The following is a 26,366-nucleotide window of genomic DNA, read 5'->3' as shown; positions in this document are numbered from 1 at the left end:
CATCTAACAACGTAGAATCATTCGGATTTTTCATACATTTTTCTTTACAAATTTTGATTTTTATTCAATATAAAATACAACATTTGAGTCAAAATTAATGATAATTGTCAATTTTTTTTTAAAAAATGATAAAAAAATATTGACATAAAAAATAAGGAATTACTATTATTTTAGAATATCAACATTCTCGCATCTGTTATTGATGAATGCTACATATAAAACTAACAGATTCAGAATGCATTTATTTGAGATTGTGGGCGTGACTTCAACGAATATGACATTTTACGTAGAATTTGTTTTCTTGCAATCAAAAAAGGCGAACAATTATACTTAGGTACTGAATTATTTGTGATCAACAATGGATGAGGTCACTTTTCGAAGAGTTATTGTCGTTAATAATAATCACAGTGTTAAGAATATATAAAATTGATGGATGATTTCATAACACGAGTGTGGCTTTTTATAATGGACTAAAGTAAAAGGAAAATTAAATAAATTTAATTTTAATTATTTAAAAATATATTTATTGTATTAGTAAAGTTATTTGTATGTCTGAATCCTAATCCGGATTGGATTTCGAACGTACTTAATTGATCAAATACGGACAAGTAAATAGGATAATAACATAATGCGGGTTAGGTTCCGGACAAGTAAATAGGATAATAACCATATATGTTAGGATAACCAAACCGAAATAACCATCTTTTTTGGATCAGATATGTTTTCGGTTTTTGAAAGAATGGAAAAGTATGATCAAGAAAAAAAGAAAAGAAAATAAAACATTCATGAAGATGTCTCATCACTTTCACTTTAACAATAATCAATCTTAATTTCATGTACACAATGTATTAGTATTTTTCGTTTATAATCATAATCGTAACAAAAAAAATCCAAAATTTTACTAAAATCATAATCATATCTGAAACCGTAACCAAAAAAGCCGAATCCGAAAATCAAATAACTACAGTTACGGATATATTCTCGATTTACGAATCGATTGTGGACACCCTTAAGTTCTCGATTTACAGATTGATTGTGGACACCCTAAACACCCTTAGAAAATAGTAAAAAATGGTCACGTGATTGGACATGGCAGCATAGTAACATCTTTAAACTGGGAATATATTAAAATTAAATTGGGAACCATAGGGTGATCAACTGATCATCAACGGGGTGTGTAGATAGGAGGAGGAGGATCCAATCAGACGGTCAGATTTCAATCTAATTAAAAAAATAAAATTGGGGTGGGACCCAGGGTTACAGTGTGAAGGATACAAGACCCAACACCAACCCATCATTAGTACGCCTACTGCCTGACAAGAAACAGTAAAATTATAACTTTACTTATCCCATCACATTTTATTGTGTGTAAATAAAACGTACTTGTATTTAGGGTTGTCTTGTCACTTGTGAAAGGGGGTCTATATAGTAAAAAGAGAGGTGTCAATAGTCACGCCGATCATTTATATATAAGAGAGTTTGACAAATGACAATCATAGGGGCATGGGGTGCATGGCATTGACAAAATTGATTAAAGATGTAGGGGTTGAAAGTAGGGAGAGTTTGAATAGTGCAACCTATTTTGCAATTGTGTGGCTACTGGTATCGGTAATTGTGAAAAAAAAAAGAAAGAAAGAGAGAGAGTTTCGCAAGTAGATCTAGGTCTGAGAGTGGACCGGAGACTCAGGACCTTTCACAGTTCACCATCTCTCTTTGTAATACAAATCCCTATTTCTTCTCTTCATTCTCGACCGTTAATGATTCCCTAATCAAATATCTCCCAAGAGCTTCTCTTTCGTGTTATTTCTTACATCTTAATTTTCCCTCGACTTTTTTCGCACTCTTTCTATTTTTCCCGTCTGGGTATCACCTGAAATGGGCAAAAATCAGGCCTACAAAGCTATGCAGAGATCGCGGCTGGGCTCCAGCTCCGCCGCTCCGGAAGAGATTGAAGATGGCATGGTTTGTACCCTTCCATACTATCACTCCAATTTCAATTCAATCGAAACCCCTATCCAAATTTGTTTCCTTTTTTAATTATCTGTTTATATAATTGCTTCTACTTTTTTAGGGTTATATTTCGCTGAATATGTTTGTTGCCTTAAGCTTCATCGAGTGTGTCTTTGGATTTTGCTGCGCTAGATGATGAATTTTTTGCCTTGAACTCTGATATTATTGGAAATGAAATTGGTTTAATATTTTTCTTGTGGTCCAGTTTTAAAGTGACAATTTATATGTCACTGTTAATGTAAACTATAGATGCGAAGAACATGCCTTTTTTTTTGGGTTACTGATGCCTTTTCTTTTTCTCTTTATCCTATCTTCGTTAAAGAGACAGTGATGCCTTGGGCCAACTATGAGATAGCTGGTCTACTGGTTTAATTATGTGTTCTGCTACTGTTAGGCTGCCTCATAAGTTTTCAATGCTACTTTGATTTAAATTTAGTTCTATTGTCTGCTATTTATTATGGAAAGTTATTTTATAACTAAATTATCAAATGTTAATTGGTAAATCATTGAACTCTGGTACCCACCTAAATGGCCACTTGAAATCGATTGTTCCCACGCTGTAGGAGAGATCTCTAATTATTGTTGCAGCGGTTTGGAACTTGGCTGTTTTTTTTTTTATTCGAGGGGAATTGGGAGGGGGTAGGACTTGAACCCACACCCTAGTGGGTGGGCCGTCCCTTACATGCTAACCATTTGCCGTTCGACCACCGGCTGGTTTGGAACTTGGCTGTTGTTATCTTCTTTTTGAATTTTATGCACTTGCATTTATTTCTCAGCTTCTAAATGTAAATCGAGTATGTATATCGTTCCGCTTGATCTTTCCTCGTCCATTTTTAAAATTTTTTTGGTCTTAAGTCGTCTATTGCCATTAACTGATAGGTTTAGTAGTATGGGTCATGAAGCAGAAGCATTCAGCATGGTTAACGAATCCTGGCTGCTCGAATGCATTTTGGTTCCGGATACATATAAACCAAAAAGCAGTTCCTAAGAATCCTAAGGAGCACTTTAATTGACATGATTATTGACGATTTTTTTGTTAAAATAGGCCTCATGTAAAAGAAGTTCCTTTACTTAATTTATGTCTGTTAGGGACTAAATTAATTATTCTGTGTTAATCAAGATAATTTGTATAAAGACGGGTGGTAACTGTAATTTATCCATGTCAACTGTATCTGATATTTTTGAAGATGTTATTTTCCTTATTCTGTTTCTTGCTTCCTACATGTCGTTTCTTGAAGCTCTAATGCCCTCCGTTTCTCTACACTTCAGTAAACATTTTTCTTGGTACAAAACACGTGTATAACAAAATTCTTATACAGTTGCTTGTTACTTTAATGGAAACCTTCAAGTGACCGTGCATGCTCTACTATATATCTGGCACTTTCCACTTATCTTCTAAAGTCCTTGCTTTAACATGATGTGGATCTACATTAAACATTAATCTTTCTTATTTCTGGAGTCTGTTTGTGGATCTTGTCATTTCTTTGGGAAGGCTCTCGTAAAACTATAAGCTTTTGGTGATTTGGTTATGATTTAATGTCTGCTCACCCCCACCCATCCCTTTTCCATATTGACACTAGTTTACAGGAAAATCACCTTTAAGACTTCATTGAAAACTTAAAACTAGCCGTTCTACCTTTTTCATTCAGAGCAAGCTCTTCAACTTCTATTTTGCACCAAACAAGCCCTTTTTGGGGCTCATCTGGCCATACAAATACAAGTAGAGGCATTTGGACAGCTAAAAGGGCTCATTTGGTGCAAAAATAGAAGTTGAAGGTCTTCTTGTGTTCATACAACAAATAAAGCATCATGTTGGCTGTTTTAGTGCCGTGTTGTTAATTTCTGCCTTTTGGTGTATTTTAATTTCTCAAATATGTGATCTCCAGACGATTACCACTCAAAATAGCAACTAAGAATAGAGTGGTTAGATGTAGTTTTGACTTTTGAATAACTAATTTTTGTTTTATATACAGCGGTAGTTCCTTTAATTAAAGAGAAAATGCTTGCTTGGTGAATCTATCGGCAAACTGCTGCATATTACTTGGGTGTAAATTTGCTGATGAGGAACTTGTCATGTTTTGAGCAAGGCTTTGTTTAATGTGGATGAGTGAATCTGTATTTATAATCCTGTGTGGTTTTGCATTTTGCAATCTTTTTCCTGGATTTTTCTGATGAGGATGATCTCAGGTGGATGGTTCTTTTCATTCACCAGAGTGGCATGCTGCTCGTCTGGCCAGCCTTAAAACTACGCACACAGTTACATGGGAAGAATTTAAAAAGAAGCAAAAGGTAAATCTTGGAGTTCTTCTTTCATTTTATCTTTTTCCTCACCATAATTCATCACTGCACAATCTTTCAATTTTTTCACGGAACATGTTTAATTTTGTTTGTTGATTTCTAACTAATACACAACAAGACTTGCACAGTTTGATGAGTCCCTGAGAGAAGAAGGAACTATTATCTTCTTCTTCTTCTTCCCTTTTTTTGGGGTGCCGTGAAGTTGTTTTATATGATTTCCCTTTTTTCAGTCTATTATATGTTAGCTTCATGTCATGAGAATGTGAATAGGGACCTGATAAAGAATGCCTTTTTTTTTCTTTTTTTTTTTTTTCCCGTTTGATGTATTTTGAAGCTTGAATATGTTTTGTTTTGTGGTAGAACTTGTATTCTTATCTTCTAGTTGCAAGTTGCATAAACTTAGGGTTTTTCTTGAACAAAAACTTCAGAATGTTTCGTTCTTCTCTAAATAGGCACAATAGTCTTTCAATAAGGAAAGTTTAATGGAAAAACGATGAAAGTACTGTAGTTTAGTCCTGGTTTAGTGTTTTGACGATAATTTCCACCCTACTTGATTTGCAATTCCAGTTGTGGATGGCTATATTTTGGTAAGTTGTAGTAGCTGGAGTCAGAGGGTTAACCTGGAATAGAAGCACTCGCATCTGCATTTAAAGAAAGAAACTCAAATTTTTCCCATATAGAGTAAATATCTACACATTTTCGGTTTCGATTTTGCTAGGCATATGACTTAAATGCATCTGGATTTTTCTCTAGTGGAATGATGCATATTAGAGCTGCAATTTTGGTTCAGACCCAGCTTAAATTTTTCTAAGGGTCCTCATGTTATCCATCTAGGATTTTCTGATGTTATTTTTTGGACAAATAAGAGAATAATTCGAAGTAGTGCTTAACATTTTGTTGAAATCAAGCTTAAAATTTTTCTGTTGTATTAATAGGCAAACATGTGGCTCTGTGGTAAAGTTGTATTTGTGCAATCTAGAGGTCACATGTTCAATTCCTGGAAACGGCCTCTCCATATATTATGTGGAGGTAAGGTCTGCGTATATCCTGCCTGTTCCCTACCCCACCCACTGCGGAAGCCTTGTGAACGAGAGTTGTTTATATATTATTGTATTTTGTTCGGAAGCACATGTTTGTTTTGTTGACTACTGACATATTTCATGTCTTTTCCAGGCTCTAGCCAAGTTTTCCTTGTTGCACCAAAGAATTGAAATTTTATGATGTTCATGCTCATACCATCTTTAGATTATTTTCTCTTGCTGCATCTTCAATCAGATTTACTGTTTAGATATTCAAATAATAACTTCGTAGTGAACTCCGCATGAGTAAATTATGGCGGTCGCCAGTCAATGGATGATGTTGGTGGCTTATGCTTGGGCAGTTATTGTGGTTACAATGTGATAGAGTCCCACATCGGTTAGGAGAGGGGAGGAACTCGGGACCCTTCCCTATCCCTATCCTTTCGGCCCCATATAACAGAACACCAAGGCCGGCCACTCCGCAGACGCGGCCCCAAGGGCCAGGGGCACAAGGCCCATGAATACCCGAGCTCCCCACAGGGCAGGAACGAGGGCTCCGATACCAATGATAGAACAAGAGGACCATCACTCAATAACCAAGCCCCAACCCATCCACAGGCCATTGGGCCTGGCCCATACCATGCAGTCCAAGGCCCAAGGGGGGTTGTGGCCAAGCCCTTCTATGGGAAAAGCTTGGTTACTAAGGAGAGGGAATACCTCTCACCTATATACAGCACTTCCTCCCCTCTCCTAACCGATGTGGGACTCTATCAATACCCACCCCTTCAAGACCAACGTCCACGTTGGTCGAGCACCTTGGCCTGCCATGGCGGAGTACTCAGACTCAGGACTCGGGACCCTTCCCTATCCCTATCCTTTCGGCCCCATATAACAGAACACCAAGGCCGGCCACTCCGCAGACGCGGCCCCAAGGGCCAGGGGCACAAGGCCCATGAATACCCGAGCTCCCCACAGGGCAGGAACGAGGGCTCCGATACCAATGATAGAACAAGAGGACCATCACTCAATAACCAAGCCCCAACCCATCCACAGGCCATTGGGCCTGGCCCATACCATGCAGTCCAAGGCCCAAGGGGGGTTGTGGCCAAACCCTTCTATGGGAAAAGCTTGGTTACTAAGGAGAGGGAATACCTCTCACCTATATACAGCACTTCCTCCCCTCTCCTAACCGATGTGGGACTCTATCACAATGTGCTAGTGTTGTTGGCATTGTTTTTGTTATGATCGTTTCTTGGTAAGGGTGGTGACTATGAAAGTATAGTGTGCTGTGGTATGGTTCTGGTAATGGTGCCTAGTGGTAATGATAACCTAGGAAGGGTGTATAAGAGATGGGTTAGGAGGGTTGAGAAGAGCTGTTCCTTCAAATTTCTCTTCCTCTTATCAGAGCCCTACAGGAAGGAATAAAAAAACTTCATCTATATAAATGAATTCGCTACCTGTATGGAGGGAGAATTGGTGAATTGATGATAAAACATATTGCATTTAGTTGAACTCAATCTTTTGGTTAGCTTTTGTGTTGTAAGAGGAAAGGAGTATAACCACGGGAAATTTTGTGGAGACGTACTTCTGGTTGTGACTTGTGAGACATTTTGCATTTTGTATCTCTAGATGATGAAAGTGGTTCATAAGAAGTTGATGCTTAACGTGTCGAACCAATGGCTAGATAATGGCTCTTGTTAATTGTGTGATTGTGGTGGAGCTTTGACGGGTAGTTCTTTCTATTTTTGGGATGCATTTTATCAGACCGCAGCATAGATGCTGTGAGGGCTTTTAGGTTTGCTTTGTAAGAAGATAGTTTTCACTTGGAAGTTTGCGACCTCCAGTGCCTTTTAAAATATTTTCTTTTTGCCCATTTCCAATAAAGCTTTGCTGGAGAAGATGAATTTGTTTGTTTTCTTGTGGAAGGATTTAATGCTCGTCTACTGTGTTGAGAATGAGAAGTAAAAATGGATTCATTTTATGTTATGATTTTTATGTTAAGAGAAACTTCTATTGTTCCAAAAAACCATTAACATGGAGAAATATAATTAAGATTCCAAAAGTCCAAATGTGTGGGTCTGGGCGAATTCTAACAGTTTTGGGTCGGGGGCTGTAGCTGATTGAATTTGCCTATCCTTTGCCCTAACAAAATATGCATAACATCATTGCAGTAATTGTTTAATTAGAGCTTTAGTTGGTGGTTCCATCTATATTTTCATGATTTTTTTAGTCCGAACTTGTGACCCGGTGGTAGAGTTGTAGGGGTGCAAACTAGAGGTCACAAGTTCAATTCTTGAAAAATGTCTCTCCACATATTATGTGTGGGTAAAGTCTGCGTACATCTTGCATGTTCCCAACCCCGAACACTGCGAGAGCCTTGTGCATGGGTGTTGTTTGCCCTTACCTCTCTCTGATGTAGTTTTTGGAAACTACCAATGTAGAATTTGTTTAGGATTGAGCGACCAAGAACCCTAACCCCAAATTAATACAAAATCATAAAACCTAAAACAAAATTTTCCAATTCCTAGGTCTGAAATTGGAACAAAATTCTTGAATTTTTTGAATCGAAGAAAAAGAGCTTGAATCTCTTAGGTAGGGTTGGATAAACTCACCTTCCACCGAGCGTGTTTAAGGAATCTCCCCTATAGCAAATTTGCATAAAAACTCTCAATATTATCATCCATGAATTACATCCATATATATAGACTCCTAGTAATCCTATTAACATATAAACTTCCTTCAAATAAAACTAGGATTCCTAAAAAAGTAAACTAATAAGACTCCAATTCTAACAATGAGTTGACTTAACAAAATAACCTAATAAAAGACTCACAATACAAATAACTAATGATAAATTCGGAATTCCAGTACACTTGGAAATCCCGACAATACCCTTACTATGAAAACTAAAAGAAACTCTGTTAAAATGGACCCGATTATAAAACAGCATATTAATGGTCCTCCTGCATCACCCTGGCTCCATGCTTATGAGCTACATAATTTATGAGTTTTGATTATGAAGTGAATTATGTCATGCTTTATGCTTAATTACACGGGCGTTACATTTTATCTTCTACAGGAAGATGAAATGAGAAAGGGGGAGCTGGAAGCGGACACGGATAGAATGATGCGGGAGTACAGAGCTCAACTCGATGCTGAAAGGGCAAGAAAACTTGCTCAGGGGAGAAACCACTCTAGCAGCAAATCTAATCATAAAAAGGGTATTCCACAATAACTTTTGCTATGAAACTCTTATCCTGTATTCCTATGATGGGGTCATCTTTACGCTCTTAAAGACCAAGCTAATAGCAAGATGCATCATTGCAGATAAAAAGGACAGAGAGATAAAGAAAAGTATCAGCAAAAGGAGAAAGGTGCCTGCAAATCTCTAAGACACTAACATTTTATTCTTTTTGAGCTATCTTTTATTTTCTTCCTCTTCTTCTTTTCCGACACTGAAATTTGCATTATTGTTTTGTGGTAAAATTCTTGTTAGTCACTGCACAGGGGTAGCTTGATACCAAATTTAGATGTGCTTTGACATTTTCTGGGTCGAATGTAATTTCAGGATGAATGTGTGCCTATCAATTGTAACATTCTTATAATGTAAATCTCCAAGAAATCTTACCACATTACTAATTGAAAAGAAATATTAATTGATTTCTTGTGTTTTTGTTTGTTGGTCCTAAAATTCCTGAGCGCATTTTAATTGTTAAGTTAACAAAACCAAAATTTCCATTTAATTATCTCTGATATCCTCTCTTTTTGGGTGGGAGCCATGAAATATTTTTTTGTTTTGAGCACAAGCTTGAAGCATCATTGTTTAACATCATTGTTGTAGCGTTCAAAGTGCAGGTCCTCTGATTCAAGCTCTTCCAGTTCGTCCTCGGAGTCTTCAAGCAGTGATGATGAAGAGAGAGAGTCAAAACGATCAAAATCAAGGTCTAAGAGAACGAAGAAGGAAAAGAAGCACCGGTCTAGAAGGAAGGAGTCTAGCAGTGATGGTGAAGAGGCTGACGGGCCAGTTCCGCTTTCAAGATTCTTTGGGAATTCGAAGACTTAAAACTTCCTGGTGGGAATTGTTGTGTACTTGTCCTCCCGTCCAGGGACAGGAAACTTAAGGTTACCTTCTTTTCTTTTTCCCTTTGCATATTTGGTTTTCAATTTTTCTGAATAATAGATGAGCTAGCAATGATGTTTAGTTTGCCGTAAATTTCCCTGGAGTATTATGATGCATCTCATCTCATTTGACTCTGAGGAATTTTTTGCAACGAATCTAAGTAGCTATTGGATTTCAGTTGAATATATTGATCCTGTCTTCTGATATTTCCTCCAGTTACAGGTTCTATCTGTGCTAGAACCTGTAACTGTTCTCATAGAGCTGATGTTTCTTATTAATTCAATTGAAGACACAAAATTCATGTTTTATATGAGCTCTTAACTAGCAAATACCACATACGAAAAACAAAGAAAAAATATAGACTATTGACAGAGTCTCAGTTGCATCTCATTTTCATGTTCCTTGGTGAATACAAGAAAATGATTTGTTAGATACAACCTGCAATTTCTTTTTATTCAAACGAACAACATCCTCTTTTGGAAATCCTAGCTAATCTGGGAGAATCTCATTGCTATTACTCAAACGAGCATGAAACATATCCTTACATATTCGTCCATAGGTCAAATCGGATATGTAATTATTGGTAAATTCAAAAAAGAGCAGTTGAAAAATGAAAACAGCCCAAACAAACATCACATGAACTTACATTGTTTCCATTCCTAAATTTTCCCATGACCAAATCAATTCAGGAATCATCCTCTTCCGGATGAATTCTATATACATAAAGAAATCAATTGCGGACACATCAATCAAAGAAGCCACTTGCATCAGTGCCTTGAAGAATGAAACAGCACGACTCTTTACAGGTGCTGATACTCGGGGTTAAATGCAAGGGCCTCCCAGTAAATCAGCTCCTTCATCTGTTCCTCTGTCAAGGCATGCTGTTCGAAGTCAAAGCTAAAGGGAGTCATGCAGACAGGTTCATCACTGATGTCATGCAGTGATGTTAGGTAAGGATGAGCAAGTGCATCTTCAACTGAAACATTTCGACATGAAGATAAGTTAATGTCAGATGTGTAGCAAAAAACCAAAGAAACAAATGCATAGCATGTGGGTTGATTTGGGGTGAGGGTGCTTTGAAGTTTACAAAGAACCTGATTCGTCGTGGAATTTAACAAATTTATAACGCTGAACCAAAAAGGGACGATGACATTTAACCCGGCTGATGATCTACATCAAACTAAACAACATTGCTCCAAGTCTTTCGCAAACTAAAAGCATGGGAATACACATTTATTTTGACAAGTTCACTCGACAATATATGGCCACCCCAGGGTTCCATAGGCATATATGTGAGAGAATATACAGTTTTAAGTTCTCTCACAGGCTTATATCAACATTGACCTCATTCCCCAGTTGGCAGGTAAACCAGTTGTTGTCTTCAATCAGAACATCCATCACAGGTAACTACGCTCAATTGGAATTGGCCGTCGACTTGTACCTTGACGGCATTTCCATGAAATTCTTTTTCCCAACCTTTTATGTCTAAATAGCCCAGGCATATAACATAAACAAACGGTGTACCACAAGATGTTGAATAAATCTAAATGTAAATGAGAGAGAAATGCAGAAATAAGGGCTACGTGAATATGCACATGATATTGAAAAAATAAACTCACCAGTAATCCTCAGTCTAGGATCAAATGTTAACATCTTTTCAACAAGATCAATAGCAGCTGGGTGGACATTAGGAAACTTTTCAGTTAATGACTGTCGACGTTGCGGAGTAAGTTGTCGAATGTACTTTTTCGCATCGTCATTCAAAAACTCTAACTCCGCCTCTGATGGGGTGCCAATCAGCTGCAAGTTGTAGCATTCATTATTCACACCGACATATATATCTCAATTAATTGCAAAGATAGCACAAAGTATGGACGCAGAAAGAAAATTCATATACTACGTGGAAAGATGTAGAATCACACATTTTGGCACAAGCATAATCACGTATTCACGTGACACTATCCAACATTTAATGCCAATCATATGGATTTTATATGTCAATCATATGAACATGAACAAATATACACCAGGCATATCCGGTAACTAAAATGATAACAAGGGTTTATGAAAGAACGCAATTTGAGAAGCCTCAAACCTTAAGCTTGACGTTTCTTGATGACACAATTAATGTCATATTTAGCATAGGTAAATTTGCAACTTCAACTCGATCAAAGTAGAAAATCAAGGTTCATAGGAACTCTAGTATGACATAATCCAAACTCACAAAATAACTCCAAAGCTCTATTAAAATGAAAAAAAAAAATTTGAAATTACCTCCATAAGTAGACGTAGCTGGTGCACATGATCTCTGCCTGGAAAGAGAGGTTTCCGATCCATCAACTCCATGAAAATGCAACCCACCGACCAAACATCAATAGCTGCAGTATAATCTGAGGAGCTCAATAGCAGCTCTGGTGCCCGGTACCATCGTGTAACAACATATTCTGTCATAAAATCAGATTCTGATGTAACACGTGCCAGTCCAAAGTCACATATCTTTAAGTCACAATTGGCATTCAGGAGAAGATTGCTAGGCTTTAGGTCTCTATGTAAAACATTTGCCGAATGTATGTATTTTAGACCACGGAGAATCTGATACAGGAAATACTGCACAAGCCATATCACAAATAGTGATTTTTCAGATGGTCCCAGCAGATAAGGTAAAAAATAAAAACAGGACAAAGAAACAAAACGAAATTTAACAAAGAAGAAAAAAATAGAATACTGAAAATATGAGAGAGAGCTGAAAAGACAAGAATGGAAAACCCCTAAGCTCTTCTTATTCAAAGATCAAAGCATGGCCTGTCAACTCATTTCACTGAAACTAATCAAAGGCAAGGTAAAGTTACAAAAAGAAAATAATCAAAAGCAAAGAGGGGGAGCTCCAGTGAGTTACAAATGGGAGCAATAACTCTGGGAGACCTTAGGTCTAATTAAAATGGAAAAGGGAAAGGAACAAGAAAATTAATCATCTGGTAGGTGGCGCTTCAGAATCTAAATTTAATTGGATACAGATGGATATTTCACCTACTTATAGACATTTCTAGCATGCTTAAGTACATAAATTCCCATCATAAATGATAAGAGTTGGATGGCAATGCAGTGCTACATAAATTACATATTTTCCTTCGGTGGCAGGATATTGAATCAAATAGCAGGATCCATAATATGAGAACATAATAATTGACCAAACAATTGGCACTACCTTGCATTAATATCTAAGAGAACACAAAAAAAAGCAACTAATATGAAAAGAAAAAAGCAAAAAACTGCAGCAAACAAGTGGAAGATTAAATGTGAAAATTTTGTCTTCGATGGCTTAAGACCTTAAAACGTAAAGAAGTCAGAGCAGCAGTGCAACAAATTGAGAAAATTTAAAGAACAATAAACTAAAAGGGAAGGGGGCCAAGAAAAACTTGGATAGAGCGATGAGCAATGACATAGCTCCAAAGAATTAGCGGAGAATGTATCATTAGATTAGTAGGAGAAGGGTAGGGATGGCAACGGGACGGGGGCGGGTATGCCATCACCATCCACGAACCCCATCCCCGCCCCCTTGAGATTAGGGGATCCCCGTCCCCGACGGGGATGGGGATACCCGACCCCGACCCGACTAGGAGAGTTCAATTTTTTTTATATTTAAACTAGCATTTAGAGAATTAGAGTATCGAGATTATCAAACTAGTATGTTTGAATATTTAATTTGTCATAAACTTTAAAAAGAAATTATACTAATATATACATCGTAGTATAAAGTATTTAACTATTTATACTATATAATGTATAGGGTTTACTTAGGGTTTATAACTACATAGGGTTTAAAATTTAGGGTTTACGTGTATGATTATAATGATCCAATTTACAAAAAAAAAAAAAAAATTTGGTTTTGTTATTTAGATAGGGTTTAGGAAGTAGGGAAGTTGGGTTTAGGGTTTATATGATTATAAATTTATAATGATCAAATGTTTTAATAAAAAATATATTTGTGTTATTGAGTATTTGAGTTAATGATCAAATGTTTTAACAAAAAAATTTTAACAAAAAAATTTTAACAAAAAATTTATAATTTATAATTATATATAATATGGACTAGGAGAGCATATCATATTCTTCATTATGAAAAATATAAGAAGATAAATATACTAAATACAAATTAATATTCCTATATATATGTACAATATATTATATATGATATATCTATGTAAATATATATTTATTTATTAAAGTATTAAGTTCGGGTCGGGTTCGAGGTCAAATATGACATTACCATACCCTACCCATCCCCACAATAATTGTTTCTTGTGGCACCCGACCCGTACCCGAAATTTCGGGTCGGGTCCCCGCGGGTCGGATTGCCATCCCTAGAGAAGGGAAATCCACATAGTAGATTCCAATTAATATCTCACATGGATTCATGTAATCAACTCTAGGTTGTTTGCAATTAAGGCGCTAGTGATGATGAAAAACACGGATCAATGTAACATCTATGTCCATGCAGAAAGACGAAAGGTTTCCAAGAGTAGAAATTTCTTGATGGATACAAAGCTAATAGTCATGAATGCAATCATAATCTTGTCTTCATAAATGTCTTCATCTTGTCTTCATAAAGAGGGAAATGGCAGCAGAACCGAATTCTAAATAGATGTTTCGTGTTGCCGTCTTCTCTAAAGTATAAATTCTCCACTATCTTTGACTTAACCAGAAACACAGAGGCAAAGGCTTAGGCTTGTAACTACATTCTAACCGACAAAGTTTTTTTTTTTTTTGAATAGAAAATAATTTTATTGAATAGGCACCAAATTAAGTGCACTGAAATTACAACGAGGGCAAATAAATGGCCTCAAGGAGATTATTAATTTGTTACAAGAATAGGAGCATAGAAACCAAAATTTAAAAGTAGCAAAGAAATTGTCAATAAACACATCTGTGGAACAATCCCTGATCATAAAAAATAAAAAATAAAATCTAAATATTCTCACCGGCAAAAATTCTACATTCTTGAATGTTGGGTTTACTAGGGGAGCCATAGATACTGAGTGTTGACTCAACATTTATTACCAATGTCCTAGACATTATCTAAAGGCACATCCCTCCCCATGACAGAGACGATCTGCTGGTGTGAACATGGAGTACTTACAGGGCGGAAGATAATTTTTTTTCCTGAATGAAAAAGATCCAGGCGAAAGATTTTTATAAAGCCATCTCCGAAAACATGGGTGGAAGAAGGCATTTTCCGGAAGCAAGTATGGAAAACCAAGTACTCATTTAGGTTGCCTTCTTTGTGAGGGAAAGCACCGGGGAGCGAACTCTTAACATTAATAATCTCCAAATAGAGGGTTCGATCTCACAAATTAATGCATCTCTGTAAAACAAGCGTGGAGGTGGTGAGACATCTTCTCCACTGTTCATGGGCTAACAAGCTAAAGAAAGATCGTTCCTAAGATCTTAGGTTTCAGCAGGGTAGTCGGGAACTCCAAAGAAGAGGAGCTCGAGGCAAGAACCTTCTTGAGGATTCACAGCCAAAAAGATAAGAAATTGCTGTACTCCATCCCTCGGGCAATTTCTGGATACTTTGGAAAGAGGGGTACTTAGGGAGAATTTGTAGGGAAGGAGCATAGGAGAGTAGTTTGAACTTTGAACGATGCGAATGACAAATATTTTTTTACAGTAGGCACTTGCCTTAGTAATAAAAGCTCCTTTAATGAGGATTTGTTCTTGCTAATAGACATGATTTCTTGTATCTGATCTTTCTTGTACTTGGAGGACCCCCAGGTACCTTTTCAATTCACTTTTTTCCTTTTAAAAACATTGGTTGTTATTAAATCACCAAATAATATGACGTTAGGAGAAGCGGACTTGGGAAATCAGGTGATACAGTTCATTCATTCTAAGGTGGTGTAGTGAAGCAGTGTTGAGTTGACGTTCTCTCCTTGCTTTGCCTAGGATAACCTCATCATTAGGTAAAAACTGCAAGTCGAAAGTTCTTGAAAGTGAGGCCTGATATTAGAACCATTGACAGACTTTTAGTTCCTCCTAATTTGTTATTATTTTTTCCATTAAAATACGACTGCTTTTATTAAATTTCTAGGAGTAAAGATCTAACATTGCTTTCGAAAATGATTAAAGATCTAACATGCTTTTAATCTTTGAAAGAGGGAAAGACTTGATGGTAACATAAAAGAACCTAAATATTAAGTCTCCACCTGACAGTGCTCCTCTGACAATGCTTGATTAGAACGAATTATCTGATGCAGATCAGTGTCCATTAGCTCATATGCAATATAAACATCATTAAATGATTCTCTCTGAGGTGGTGGAATTATATCCCTGATTGCAACAACCTGCATTATGAAGTGACATTAGTCAAAAGAAAACTTCAAGAGTGCCACAGAATTATCTTGGTGTTCTACTTCTCATTGCAAAAAAATTCTTTTTCTACTTTGTGATAAAAAAGGTAAAAGTGTAATTGCATTAACAGCCGTGCCTGAAGCCTAGGTACCAGAAGCAAGGACAGTATAAGGTAGAAAGAGTTGAGAGGAGATATCTCGCTAAAAAATTTAGCTCCACGACCATGTCTCATAAAATTGATTTGACAACATTAAATAGAGAAATGAAACTGACTGGTTACTGATGTTTATAATTGGCATCACATGTTATTGAGTGAATTCAAAATAATCACTACAACAAAAAGGTAATTATCATCCGTGAGAGCCCATGATTTGAACAAGATTCTTACTAAGTCAGAGTCATTCAAAAATTCACTGGCTACTAGAAAAGATGGCTGTGTGAAAATACAGTGAAAATTATAGCTGTTCTTACACCTCTGGACGCAGGAGCCATAAAAAGGATGCACCTGTCCCAACAAATATCTTACAACTCTCCACAGGTCTAGACAGCTAAGACGGGGCATAGAAAGCCCTAAAAAATTCTGAGCTCAAACAAGCTTTCAAAGAGAAATCTAAAGTTTTTCAATGCGAATCTCAATATTATTTACTGCTGCTTTCACTCCACGGAAATAAACTTAAAAGAGTACTGTTCCACTTTCGTTCTTAGCTATTCCAGTTCCTCTCAAAGATACGCTATGGGAAATATGAAGAAATTGCAACCGGATAATACCATGTAAAACCATAAGACTAGTTAAAAAGCATATTTCCAAGCGTATAAGCTTAATGCAACAGATCTTATTTCAGCCAATGCCATTTTTGCATGTTGAAAGGACAACTTTTCTTTCTATGTAGTGTTCCTTAGTCCTTACCAAGTAATTATAAATATATGAAAAAATCTTTAAATTTAGCATCATTTCCTCAAAATCCAATCATTAAAATCGAAAAATAAAACTCATAAATTAAAACATCACTCACTAACGTTTTCATGATCCATATGCCGGAGCAACTTGATTTCGCGAAGAGTCCTCTTTGCATCAATTTTGTTGTCAAATGCATTTGCTATCTTCTTGATTGCAACATGCTCGTTGGTCTCCGAATTCAAGGCAGAACTAACACAATCAAAACAGCCACAAAAGAGAGAAATGAATCAACAAAACCTCCAACAACATACTTTAACAGATAAAATAAAATCCCAAGAAATATCGTCAAGACAGAATCGAAGTAGCTAATAAACATAAATCATTAAAGTTCTGACAAGAAACAACATTTCCACTATCGGAGAGATAAAAACCAACAAAATACTATGAAAATCCCACAAATTAAGAAAAAATAAAGTGAAAATCCAAGAATTTATCAAAAGGAGGCATCATTTACATTTATGTTTTATATGCAAAGAGAGAGATTGGATATAAGTACCAAACGATACCGTAAGCGCCCTTGCCGATAGGCATGATAGGGGGCTTGTATTTAGCGGTGACCTCGAATATGTTCCCGAAGATGTTATACTGTATGAACCTCCCTCCGTGGCTCAGCGTCGCCGGAATGTTTTCGATCCCTCCCCCCATCGCCGGCTGCTGCTGCTGATGTTGGTGCGGAGGCTGCTGCGCCGCTGCCTCCGCCATCTCAGTATCCACCGGCTGACCCTCCATAGTCGGTCTTGGAGTTAGGTTTTGGTAACAGATCTAAAGATGTAGTTGCCCTGTTGCTGTCTTGTGCAGGAGCTCTGTGTCTGTGTGTGTCAGATTGTGACCCTGTCTCTCCATTTTAATATTTGATTAATTAATGATATTTATTAATTAATAGTATTTATTTATTAATTAGTTGTAAATTAATCTTTTCATTGCATTTAAGTCGGTATTTGTAAGCATAAAATCTTCTATTATTGGACCTTAAATTAAGCTGTTTTTAATCATTGTGTACAGCGGCACCAAATACCACAAACTATTTTATATTTTTTGTAAGACCTATGTTGGTCTTGTGGCAACATAGGAGAATAGTTTTTAAAACCGATTCGTGTATTGAATCGTCGAGGTTGAAGGTTCAAGATTTTCGAGGTTCAACCATTACGATAAAGGTTGAAACTGTAGGTTTTTATTAAATAATAAAATAATAAATATATAATGCTCCCTCCGTCTCATTTTAATTGTTCCCTTCAATTTTATACACAGTTTAAGAAATTGCATTACTCCCCTTCAATTTAACATTTATACCCTCATTTATAGAGGACAATTAAGATGTTAATGACTCATTGGGAATTCACTCCATTAGCTTTTCAATTTAAGGGTAAATAAGGGTAAGATGGAAAAAACGAATGAAAATAGTTTTAATTAATTGAAATGGGCATGCATTTTGGGACATCCCAAAAAGGAATAGATGACAATTAAAATGGGAAGGAGGGAGTATATAAGTATAATATACATAAGAATATATTTAAATATATAATATATAAGTACATAAATATATATATAAACCTAAGAATTGCAAGCTTAGTTTATTGATGGGCAAATGAAGTGCGAGGGGTTGGATCAACAATGGCGTATTACTGGGTTCTATGGAAATCCAGTCCAATCTCAAAGGTGTCATTCCTGGAGTTTGTTACGTCATTTGAAGGGTTACTCTGTTTTACCTTGGCTGGTTTTAGGAGATTTTAATGAAATTCTGGTTTCTTTTGAAAAATCGGGGGGTCGAGCTCTGGGTGTTCATGCTATGAGGGATTTTTAGTCTTGTTTAGAAGCTTGTTGTTGGAGGATCTAGGTTATGTGGGTGGGAAATATACTTGGTGCAATAATCGTAAAGAGGGTGTGCTTTATGAATGTTTAGATCATGCAGTTGTGGATGGTAATTGGAGGTCATTATTCCCAAATACGATTGTTAATCATGATGCTGCTATTGTCTCTGACCATATTCTGATATTGGTGGACTGTTTTCCTTATGTCGTGGGAGGTCGACTAATAAGAGATTTCGTTTTGAGGAAATGTGGACCCGTCGTGAAGGGTTGGATGTGGTTGTCAAACAAGGTTTGGGAGGGGGGGAGAGGTGATGTTGTTGACAAGATTGATGGGTTGTCTTTTGACTTAAAATCTTGGGATAGATTGGTGTTTGGTAGTGTTAACAGAAGGCTCAAGATTAATCATAGGCGTCTTGGTTGGTTACACCAACAACCGTCTAGTGAGGTGATTAGGGAGGAGATTAACTACTTGAAGTCTGAAATTAATGAGTTATTGGGCCAAGAGGAGCTAATGTGGAGACAACGATCCAGTGTTGAGTGGCTTCAATAAGGTGATCGGAATACCAAATTTTTTCACAAAAAAGCTAGCCAAAGGCGTAAAAGAAACCTATTGAAGGCATTGACGATGATTCAGGTGGCTGGATTTAGGAGGAGGAGCATGTGGCAGCTATCATTGTTAATTTTTTTGAGACAATTTTATGTCTGATGACCCTCCCGATTGTGGGCCTACTCTTATGGGTTTTCCTGAAGTGATATCTCAACAAATGAATGAAGAGGAGGTTAAGAAAGCACTGTTTCAAATGCATCCTACAAAGGCCCCGAGTCCTGACGACATGCCTCCTTTATTTTTCAGAAGTATTGCGAGGTGGTGAAGCTGGATGTTGTCAATTTGGTGCAAGAGTTTTTTCAGTCTAGACAGATGAAAGAACATGTGAATGATACACATATTTGCCTTATCCCCAAAGTGCATAACTCAAATCGAGTCGCTGATTTTCGCCCGATTAGTTTATGTAATGTTTTGTATAAAGTGATCTCAAAGGTTCTGGCTAACAGATTGAAGCCCCTAATGCCTTTGTTAGTTTCAGCCTCTCAAAGTGCTTTTGTAAAAGGACGACTTATTTCGGATAATATTCTGATTGTGTATGAAGTTATGCATTACCTTAAGACTCGGTGTACTAGGCAGGATGCTTATATAGCGCCTTAAAATTGGATATGACAAAAGCGTATGGTCGGGTGGAAGGGGGTTTTTTGTTGTCCGTGATGCGAGCTATGGGCTTAAATGATAGATAGGTTGGACTGATTATGGAATGTGTTCGGAAGGTTCATTACTCAGTTATTGTTAATGGATCGTCTTGTGGTTCTTGGATTCTAAGGATAGGCTTACGGTAAGGCGATCCCACCTTATCTTTTTGTTATTTGTGCGGAAGCCTTGTCTAGAATATTTAGGGTGGCCATCCCCCAAAAAACATCTATAGTTTTTTAGAATACAAAAGTTCTACAAAGCTATAGTTTGTTAGCATGCAGAAGTCCTTGTCCTACATAACTTTGTTAAAACAAAGCATGTGGGTTTATATTGAATACCTATCATCCATTTATAAGGCATCTTTCAGAATGACAAATTGGTACGGGTCTCTAGCTCAAATGGACAATACCTCACGCAATGATTGGATTTGGTTATTTATAATTTTTGACTCTCACGAGTATCCGAAACTTAACATGATATCCGAGCAAGTCTTATTCTGTTTCTCTAACCTCCACCTGTCTGGTAGTGTTAGTTACCGTTTGACAGTAACATATATGGTAGTATGTATTGTGATAGCATGTATGGTGATAATAAATGGTTGTAGATATGATTCATGAATTGTTGGTAAGGTTTGGTTGTATTTTTACTGATAGCATATATATATATACTGTTAAAACTGTTGCGCACATTATATGCAGTGGTATTATGCATTTAAGTTGTTATTGAAGAAGATGGGAGTATTATCGTCAGTTCAGATAATATCACGAATATAAGTGAAAACTGATAGCAAAAAAGTTGAGAATTGTCTAATATTGGACCATTTAAGAATGAACAATGTATTGTTATAAAATGGTCTCGATATTTGTGTCGAGATATTGCTGTTTGGTTGCCTTAGACAATGGTTGAAGACAAATTGCCTTAGATTACAAAAGTTCCATATCGCTTTTTCTCAAGACAAAACACGTGAGTTTACATTGAATACTAAATTCTCTAACTTGTTAGGCGCCTTTTGCAAGGGCAAAATCATATGGGCCTCAAGTCTAAAGTGGATAATATCTCATGCAATTGTTGGATTAGGCTATTTATAGTTTCTGACTCTTACGAGCAATTGAAATTAACAGTCATTTGTATATGTCCTTATTTGGATTTGGCTACCGATATTTATTTATTATTTTTTTTATCTTTCTTCTGAGCTAATTTGCTTAGTTTATCTTTTTTGAGTCATTTACTTTATTTTGTATTTGATAGATCATTGCGAGCAAGTAAAATTAAAAGAAGAATTTTGAAGACAATTTGATGCAACAAGCAAAGTGCATAAAAAAGACTGTGCGAAAGCACTAAAAATAAAAAATTAATGAGAGTATCTTAGGATGAATCAACGTATGAGTCATATATGTACATATAGCTATGGATGTCTAATTTCTATAGAATTTTATGGTTTGTCAATCGAACTTATAACAAAGGATAAATTGAGCATTTCGTGAAAACAGTGTTGCAATGTCTACGTGAGAATTGAGTTAATTACCTTGGTTATTTATTCTACCAGGAAATTAACTAAGCCTTAGTTGACATTTATTCATTCCAAGGGTTACGAGAATATTTTGAAAGATCCCAAAAGTGAGCGGTGTATCTTAATTTGATTTAGAATCAAACTATAATTGTATAGTTTTCTTAAAAAGATATTGATTAAGGCAATTTTCAAGGGACTATTGGAGATTCAATACAAACCCTCGAGGACTTTGAGACGAAGAATGAGCTGTCAACCACAAAAAAACAGTCGAGCTGGGAGTTTTGTCTACCTAGGAAGCTTTGGATTGTTTTCTTCCAGATTTCTTGCATGATTTTATTCACCATGTGTTTCCTTAAGTTTGTCATGAACTAGATCATATTGTTAGGGTTCTTATGTGGTTTCATCATGAATATTCAATGATTTGCCAATGTTAATTATGTTATTCTTTATAATTGAGTATCTTTTGATATATTTAATACACTTACCAAAAAAAAGGTATGCTTAATATTTGACCAATATTCAGTTGATTTGATGATAGATTGAGACATGAATGTGAAATTTAAATTTTTTTCTTGTTGCAATAGATATCACAGGTTACATGGTTAAGCAGGAATGTAGATCATCAATTATTGAATGAATTAGGAAAAATCAACCCGTCAACATGGATAATAATTGAGATTAAAACACTAAAGGAATTTGGCAAGACTCGTTATGGTGAAATTAGATGTCATAGTGCTTTAATTACTTAAGTTTCATCACTTGTTTTTACATTCTTGTTTTTCTATTTTCGTGTTAGTTAATTAATCCATTCTCATTATTGGTCATTCAAATAGAATTTAGGATTAATCATAATTAATAGTTAATAGAATTTGATCAATATCTGTAGGGACTATAACTTTCTTATCAACTGTAAACATGTATTCTTCAGTATGGATAGTACGGACCTAGAAGGGAACATCCCGAATAAAATACTTTTCAAATGTTATTCTAACTATGCTTTGATCTTCACTATGGTAATGTACTCGTGCTATCATTTTAATGATACTGGAACTGAACTCTCCTTATCTTCAGTAGGTAACTGTCCCAAGAGACACATGTCTAGCCTATTTGTAAAGGTTGTACGATGAGGGTAAACGCTCTACCAAACATTCAGATAAATTAACTTATAAGTTCTAATAAGCTTCCAAAAAAAAATCAAGATTCAAATTGAAACTTATTTTAAAGTTTTTTTTTTCTTTTTTGTTTGTTTCTTCTTTTTTTATTAATACAATATAATAACTTTTTAAAATTTTAATTCTATTCATATAAGAATATATTTTAATTTATAAAATTAACTTTAATAAAAAATATTGATAATAAAAATTAAAAATTTACCAGGAAAACATAAAATTATATACAACAAACTACAATAATTCATACAATTCTCATTTTATTTTATTTTTTGTGTAATTTTTTTTTCTTTCTTTTAAACTAAAGTCAAATAGAATTTTTGACAACTTATAAGTTAGTGTCAGCTATAAAATTTTTACCAAACACGTGACAACTTATTTCATAATTTATTTTAACAGTAAATAAAGGTAGTGTTAGGTGGGGTGATCCCACAAGCAGAATCGCCAACGAACACCGCTCCGCCAAACACCTCATATACGCCAGTGGAACCACTCGCTATATACCAACGGTTCCGTTGGCAAACCAAAGGCTCCAAAATTGGAGCTTCTGGTTGGCGTTTGTAATTTTTTTTTATAAATCTCGTGGGGCCTGTTTTTGTACTTGATATTTTTTACTTAATGTACCTAACATTTTATTTTTAATATTTTTTTGATTATTGTACTTAATAATTTTTAATTTTTTACATAAAACATTTTAAAAATATTTATAATTTTTAAAAAATATTTATAATTTATACTTAAAATTAATTTTAATAATTTATTATATAAAATTTAAGATTAAATTTAATAACATAATTTATTATACAAATTATAAATCATAAAATATAATATTATAGAGTTTAAGATAATACTTTTATTCAACAACTTATAAGCTAGCATCAGCTTTTAGTTTGTCAAACACCTCACAACTTATTACGTAACTTTTTTCCACAGTTTTTAAGCTAGCGTTGAAAATTAATTCAACCGCTCTTCCAAACGGAGTTGTCTTGGGGTGCCTAACACATTCCCAACACATAAACTCCCCCAGACCTGCACGAATCTCCGTACATTAGACCATACCTTGTTCTAAGACATCCATTTGCGTTTGTAAACTTCAATTTGTGGAGACTTCAAAAATACACGGGTGAACTGTCTGCAACTCTCTCTAATTTGCCTTTGCATCGTGATTTTGGTCACGACAAATCGCGTACATCCATAGGGGGTGTTGAATCTTCACTATGAAGAATTTGGAGATCAGTACAAACCACAAAATAAACCCCACCCGTTTAATCCTTTGTACACCCTCTTGTAAAAAGAAAAACCCAAACATTAGGTATGCTTGATGGGGCCAAACACTAGAAATAAGCCAACGGTATCGCCGGGAGCTTATGAAAAGCGTATACCTACTCTTTTTTATTTTTGTAAAACGTGGGCCCATCATAATGATCGTAATATATATATGTATGTTGAGAAATGTTATTTACACCACAAAAAAACTACTAAGTTTACATCATTTTTTTTACCTTATAAATTTACATCAAATATTTAATGGATATACTAAACTACCCTTAATTTATAAAATTATGATTAACAAAGTGTTAATGTTACACACCTCATCAATTCAACTAAAACTATATTTTGTATCAGTCAAGTATTTGGCATGATTGTTTTGTCAAAATTTAAATGCTATGCAACAAGATTAATCAGGAAAACCCAAAACGTTGGATTTAGTTAAGCCACAAACCACCCAAGGCTCCCATCCATATTATTTCTGTTTATAATCTTTTACCACGAAACTTCCAAGAACAACTTGCTGCTATACTCATATCCAGTCTGACATTATTCCAAGAAAGATATCAATAATTAATAATAAAATTTTATTGAGAAATCGTTATACTAGATATCAATAATTACTCGTAAAATTTTATTGAGAAATCGTTATCTTTCATCTCCAACACTTTTTAAATAAATCTTGTTTTGAAAAGTTTTTGGCCTGTAGAATTATTTTTTTTTGGAGAGAATTTGTGTGTAAATTTATAGATTTCTAGTTTAATATGTAAATACATATTTAATATTTATTTTTAATAAAGGGTGAATTTATCATTCCAAATAAGGATGTATATGTAAATAAAAAAATGGTGTAAACTTAGTAGTTTATGTGGTGTAAATAAAACTTCTCTTATATGTTTTCTTATTTTTTAAAACAAATAACATGGACCCCACTTGTATAACATGTAATATTTATATTTTATAAAAAATCATTTATACAAAATTATTTTTTCATTCTTTTATTAATTAAAATTTTTAATTATTATAAACATTTAAAATTATAAACTAAAGAACATACAATACTAAAATTTATTATTATTGTACTAAATTATATTATTATTGTACATAAATTATTTTGTGTTTGAATACTCACAAAGTAATTTTAGAGTATAATTTTATTAATACGTATATGGTAAATAATAAAATTAATTAATCTAATTCATCAAATACTACACAACTCATTCAACATCTCATAAGTTTCAAACAATTCGTTTACCAAACACTTCAGGGTGTGTTACTGAAACGGTCAGCAGAACGAGACCGCCCTAACAAATGACTTCGGATAGAAGCTTTTCAAAGGCGTTGCCCGTTTATTTTATTTATTTTAATTTTTTTCCATTTGGGCCCCTACCTATTAAAGTTAACAATTATATTTTTTTTTGAAAAAATGATAGGACCCACGTACTTTAAAAGTTAAATTATATTTATTTCAAATAAATATAATTCGTATAATAATTTATATTTATATTTATCTATTTATAATTATAATAATTGATATTTATTCATTTATTTAAATATTAAATTAAATAATGTAGTATATATCAAATTGCAAACTTATTTAAATGTTAAACTAAATTAATTATAATTTAAATATTGAACTAAAGTAATTATAAATAAATAATTTAATTAAATTTAGTAATTATAATAATTTATAATTATATTTATATTTATATTGAAATAAAATAATTAAAATTTAAAAAAAATAAAAATATATTTTATATAACTTAACCGTTAAGAGTTGAAAATCAACACAATCGTTATGTCAAATACAGATCATATCTTATCATAGAATTTTTTATATAGTTTTTTAAGCTAGTGTGAAACGCATTTTCTATAGTTTTTTTTTATTCGGTTGATGCCCCCCTCCTTTTTGACTTTTTCTAAATCAGACTACCCTAGAGTCTGGTTCAACTAAAAGAAAGACTTTAATGAGATTCATCATAGCCATTGGATTAAAACCAATCAAAGGGCTGTGATAAAAATATAATATTTTATCAAAAATGCGTAAACATTTCAAATTAAAAATGTGAGAGAATAATAGATAGAAATGTTTACTTTCCCTAAGAGCCAGATTATTGAGGAAAAAAAAAGTATTAGAAACTTCACTCCCTAATATGATCCATCTACTTGAATTTGAAACTTTAGACAACATGTTAAATCATTCAGTTTTCAACATAATGAGTAGTAGTCAATCATATATTTGACCAGTGGCAGCACATAGAAGAATAAAAAAAAAATTCCAAGACAAAGCAATTGCAGAATGAAATAGTCCAATTGACATTAATCTCACTAAACAAAATCATTAACATGTATAGAACCTCCTCTCCATAGGAACAAATTTTTTTAACAGATGAGCAACAAAAAAAAGAAGAGGCTAATTCAACCCCAACAAAATCCTAAACCAAACCAACCAGTTCATGATTTTTAGGCTCCTTGATTGCATCCATCACAGCAGTAGCAAAATCATTTACATGGATATAACCTTCCCAGAATGACCAACAAAAACTAGTCCATCCAAACAAAACAAACCAACCAAAAGACCGCTAAGATTGGGAGGCCTTCATGGCATCAATCA

The 26,366-nt window shown here is 34.8% G+C and overlaps 2 protein-coding genes across 2 annotated transcripts; one reads left to right on the top strand and one right to left on the bottom strand.

Moving 5' to 3' along the window:
* Window positions 1-1,612: 1,612 nt before the first annotated feature.
* Window positions 1,613-9,651, top strand: LOC119989809 (protein FAM133-like). The gene is made up of 5 exons (XM_038835514.1): window positions 1,613-1,962; window positions 4,198-4,299; window positions 8,407-8,548; window positions 8,655-8,701; window positions 9,169-9,651. Exons 1-5 carry the CDS (start codon window positions 1,876-1,878, stop codon window positions 9,388-9,390), a joined length of 600 nt encoding a protein of 199 aa, XP_038691442.1. The 5' UTR covers window positions 1,613-1,875; the 3' UTR covers window positions 9,391-9,651.
* Window positions 9,652-9,932: 281 nt separating this feature from the next.
* Window positions 9,933-17,575, bottom strand: LOC119989805 (mitogen-activated protein kinase homolog NTF4-like). The gene is made up of 6 exons (XM_038835510.1): window positions 17,250-17,575; window positions 16,813-16,942; window positions 15,651-15,788; window positions 11,722-12,054; window positions 11,067-11,247; window positions 9,933-10,423 (listed from the first exon to the last, which is right to left on the bottom strand). The coding sequence occupies exons 1-6, from the start codon at window positions 17,480-17,482 to the stop codon at window positions 10,248-10,250; spliced, it is 1,191 nt and encodes a 396-aa protein (XP_038691438.1). The 5' UTR covers window positions 17,483-17,575; the 3' UTR covers window positions 9,933-10,247.
* Between the last annotated feature and the right edge of the window lie 8,791 nt (window positions 17,576-26,366).

The sequence above is a fragment of the Tripterygium wilfordii genome, chromosome 21 (genome assembly GCF_013401445.1).
Source record: "Tripterygium wilfordii isolate XIE 37 chromosome 21, ASM1340144v1, whole genome shotgun sequence".
In the NCBI taxonomy this organism is placed as follows: Eukaryota; Viridiplantae; Streptophyta; class Magnoliopsida; order Celastrales; family Celastraceae; genus Tripterygium; species Tripterygium wilfordii.
This window is presented reverse-complemented; position numbering and strand designations above follow the sequence as displayed.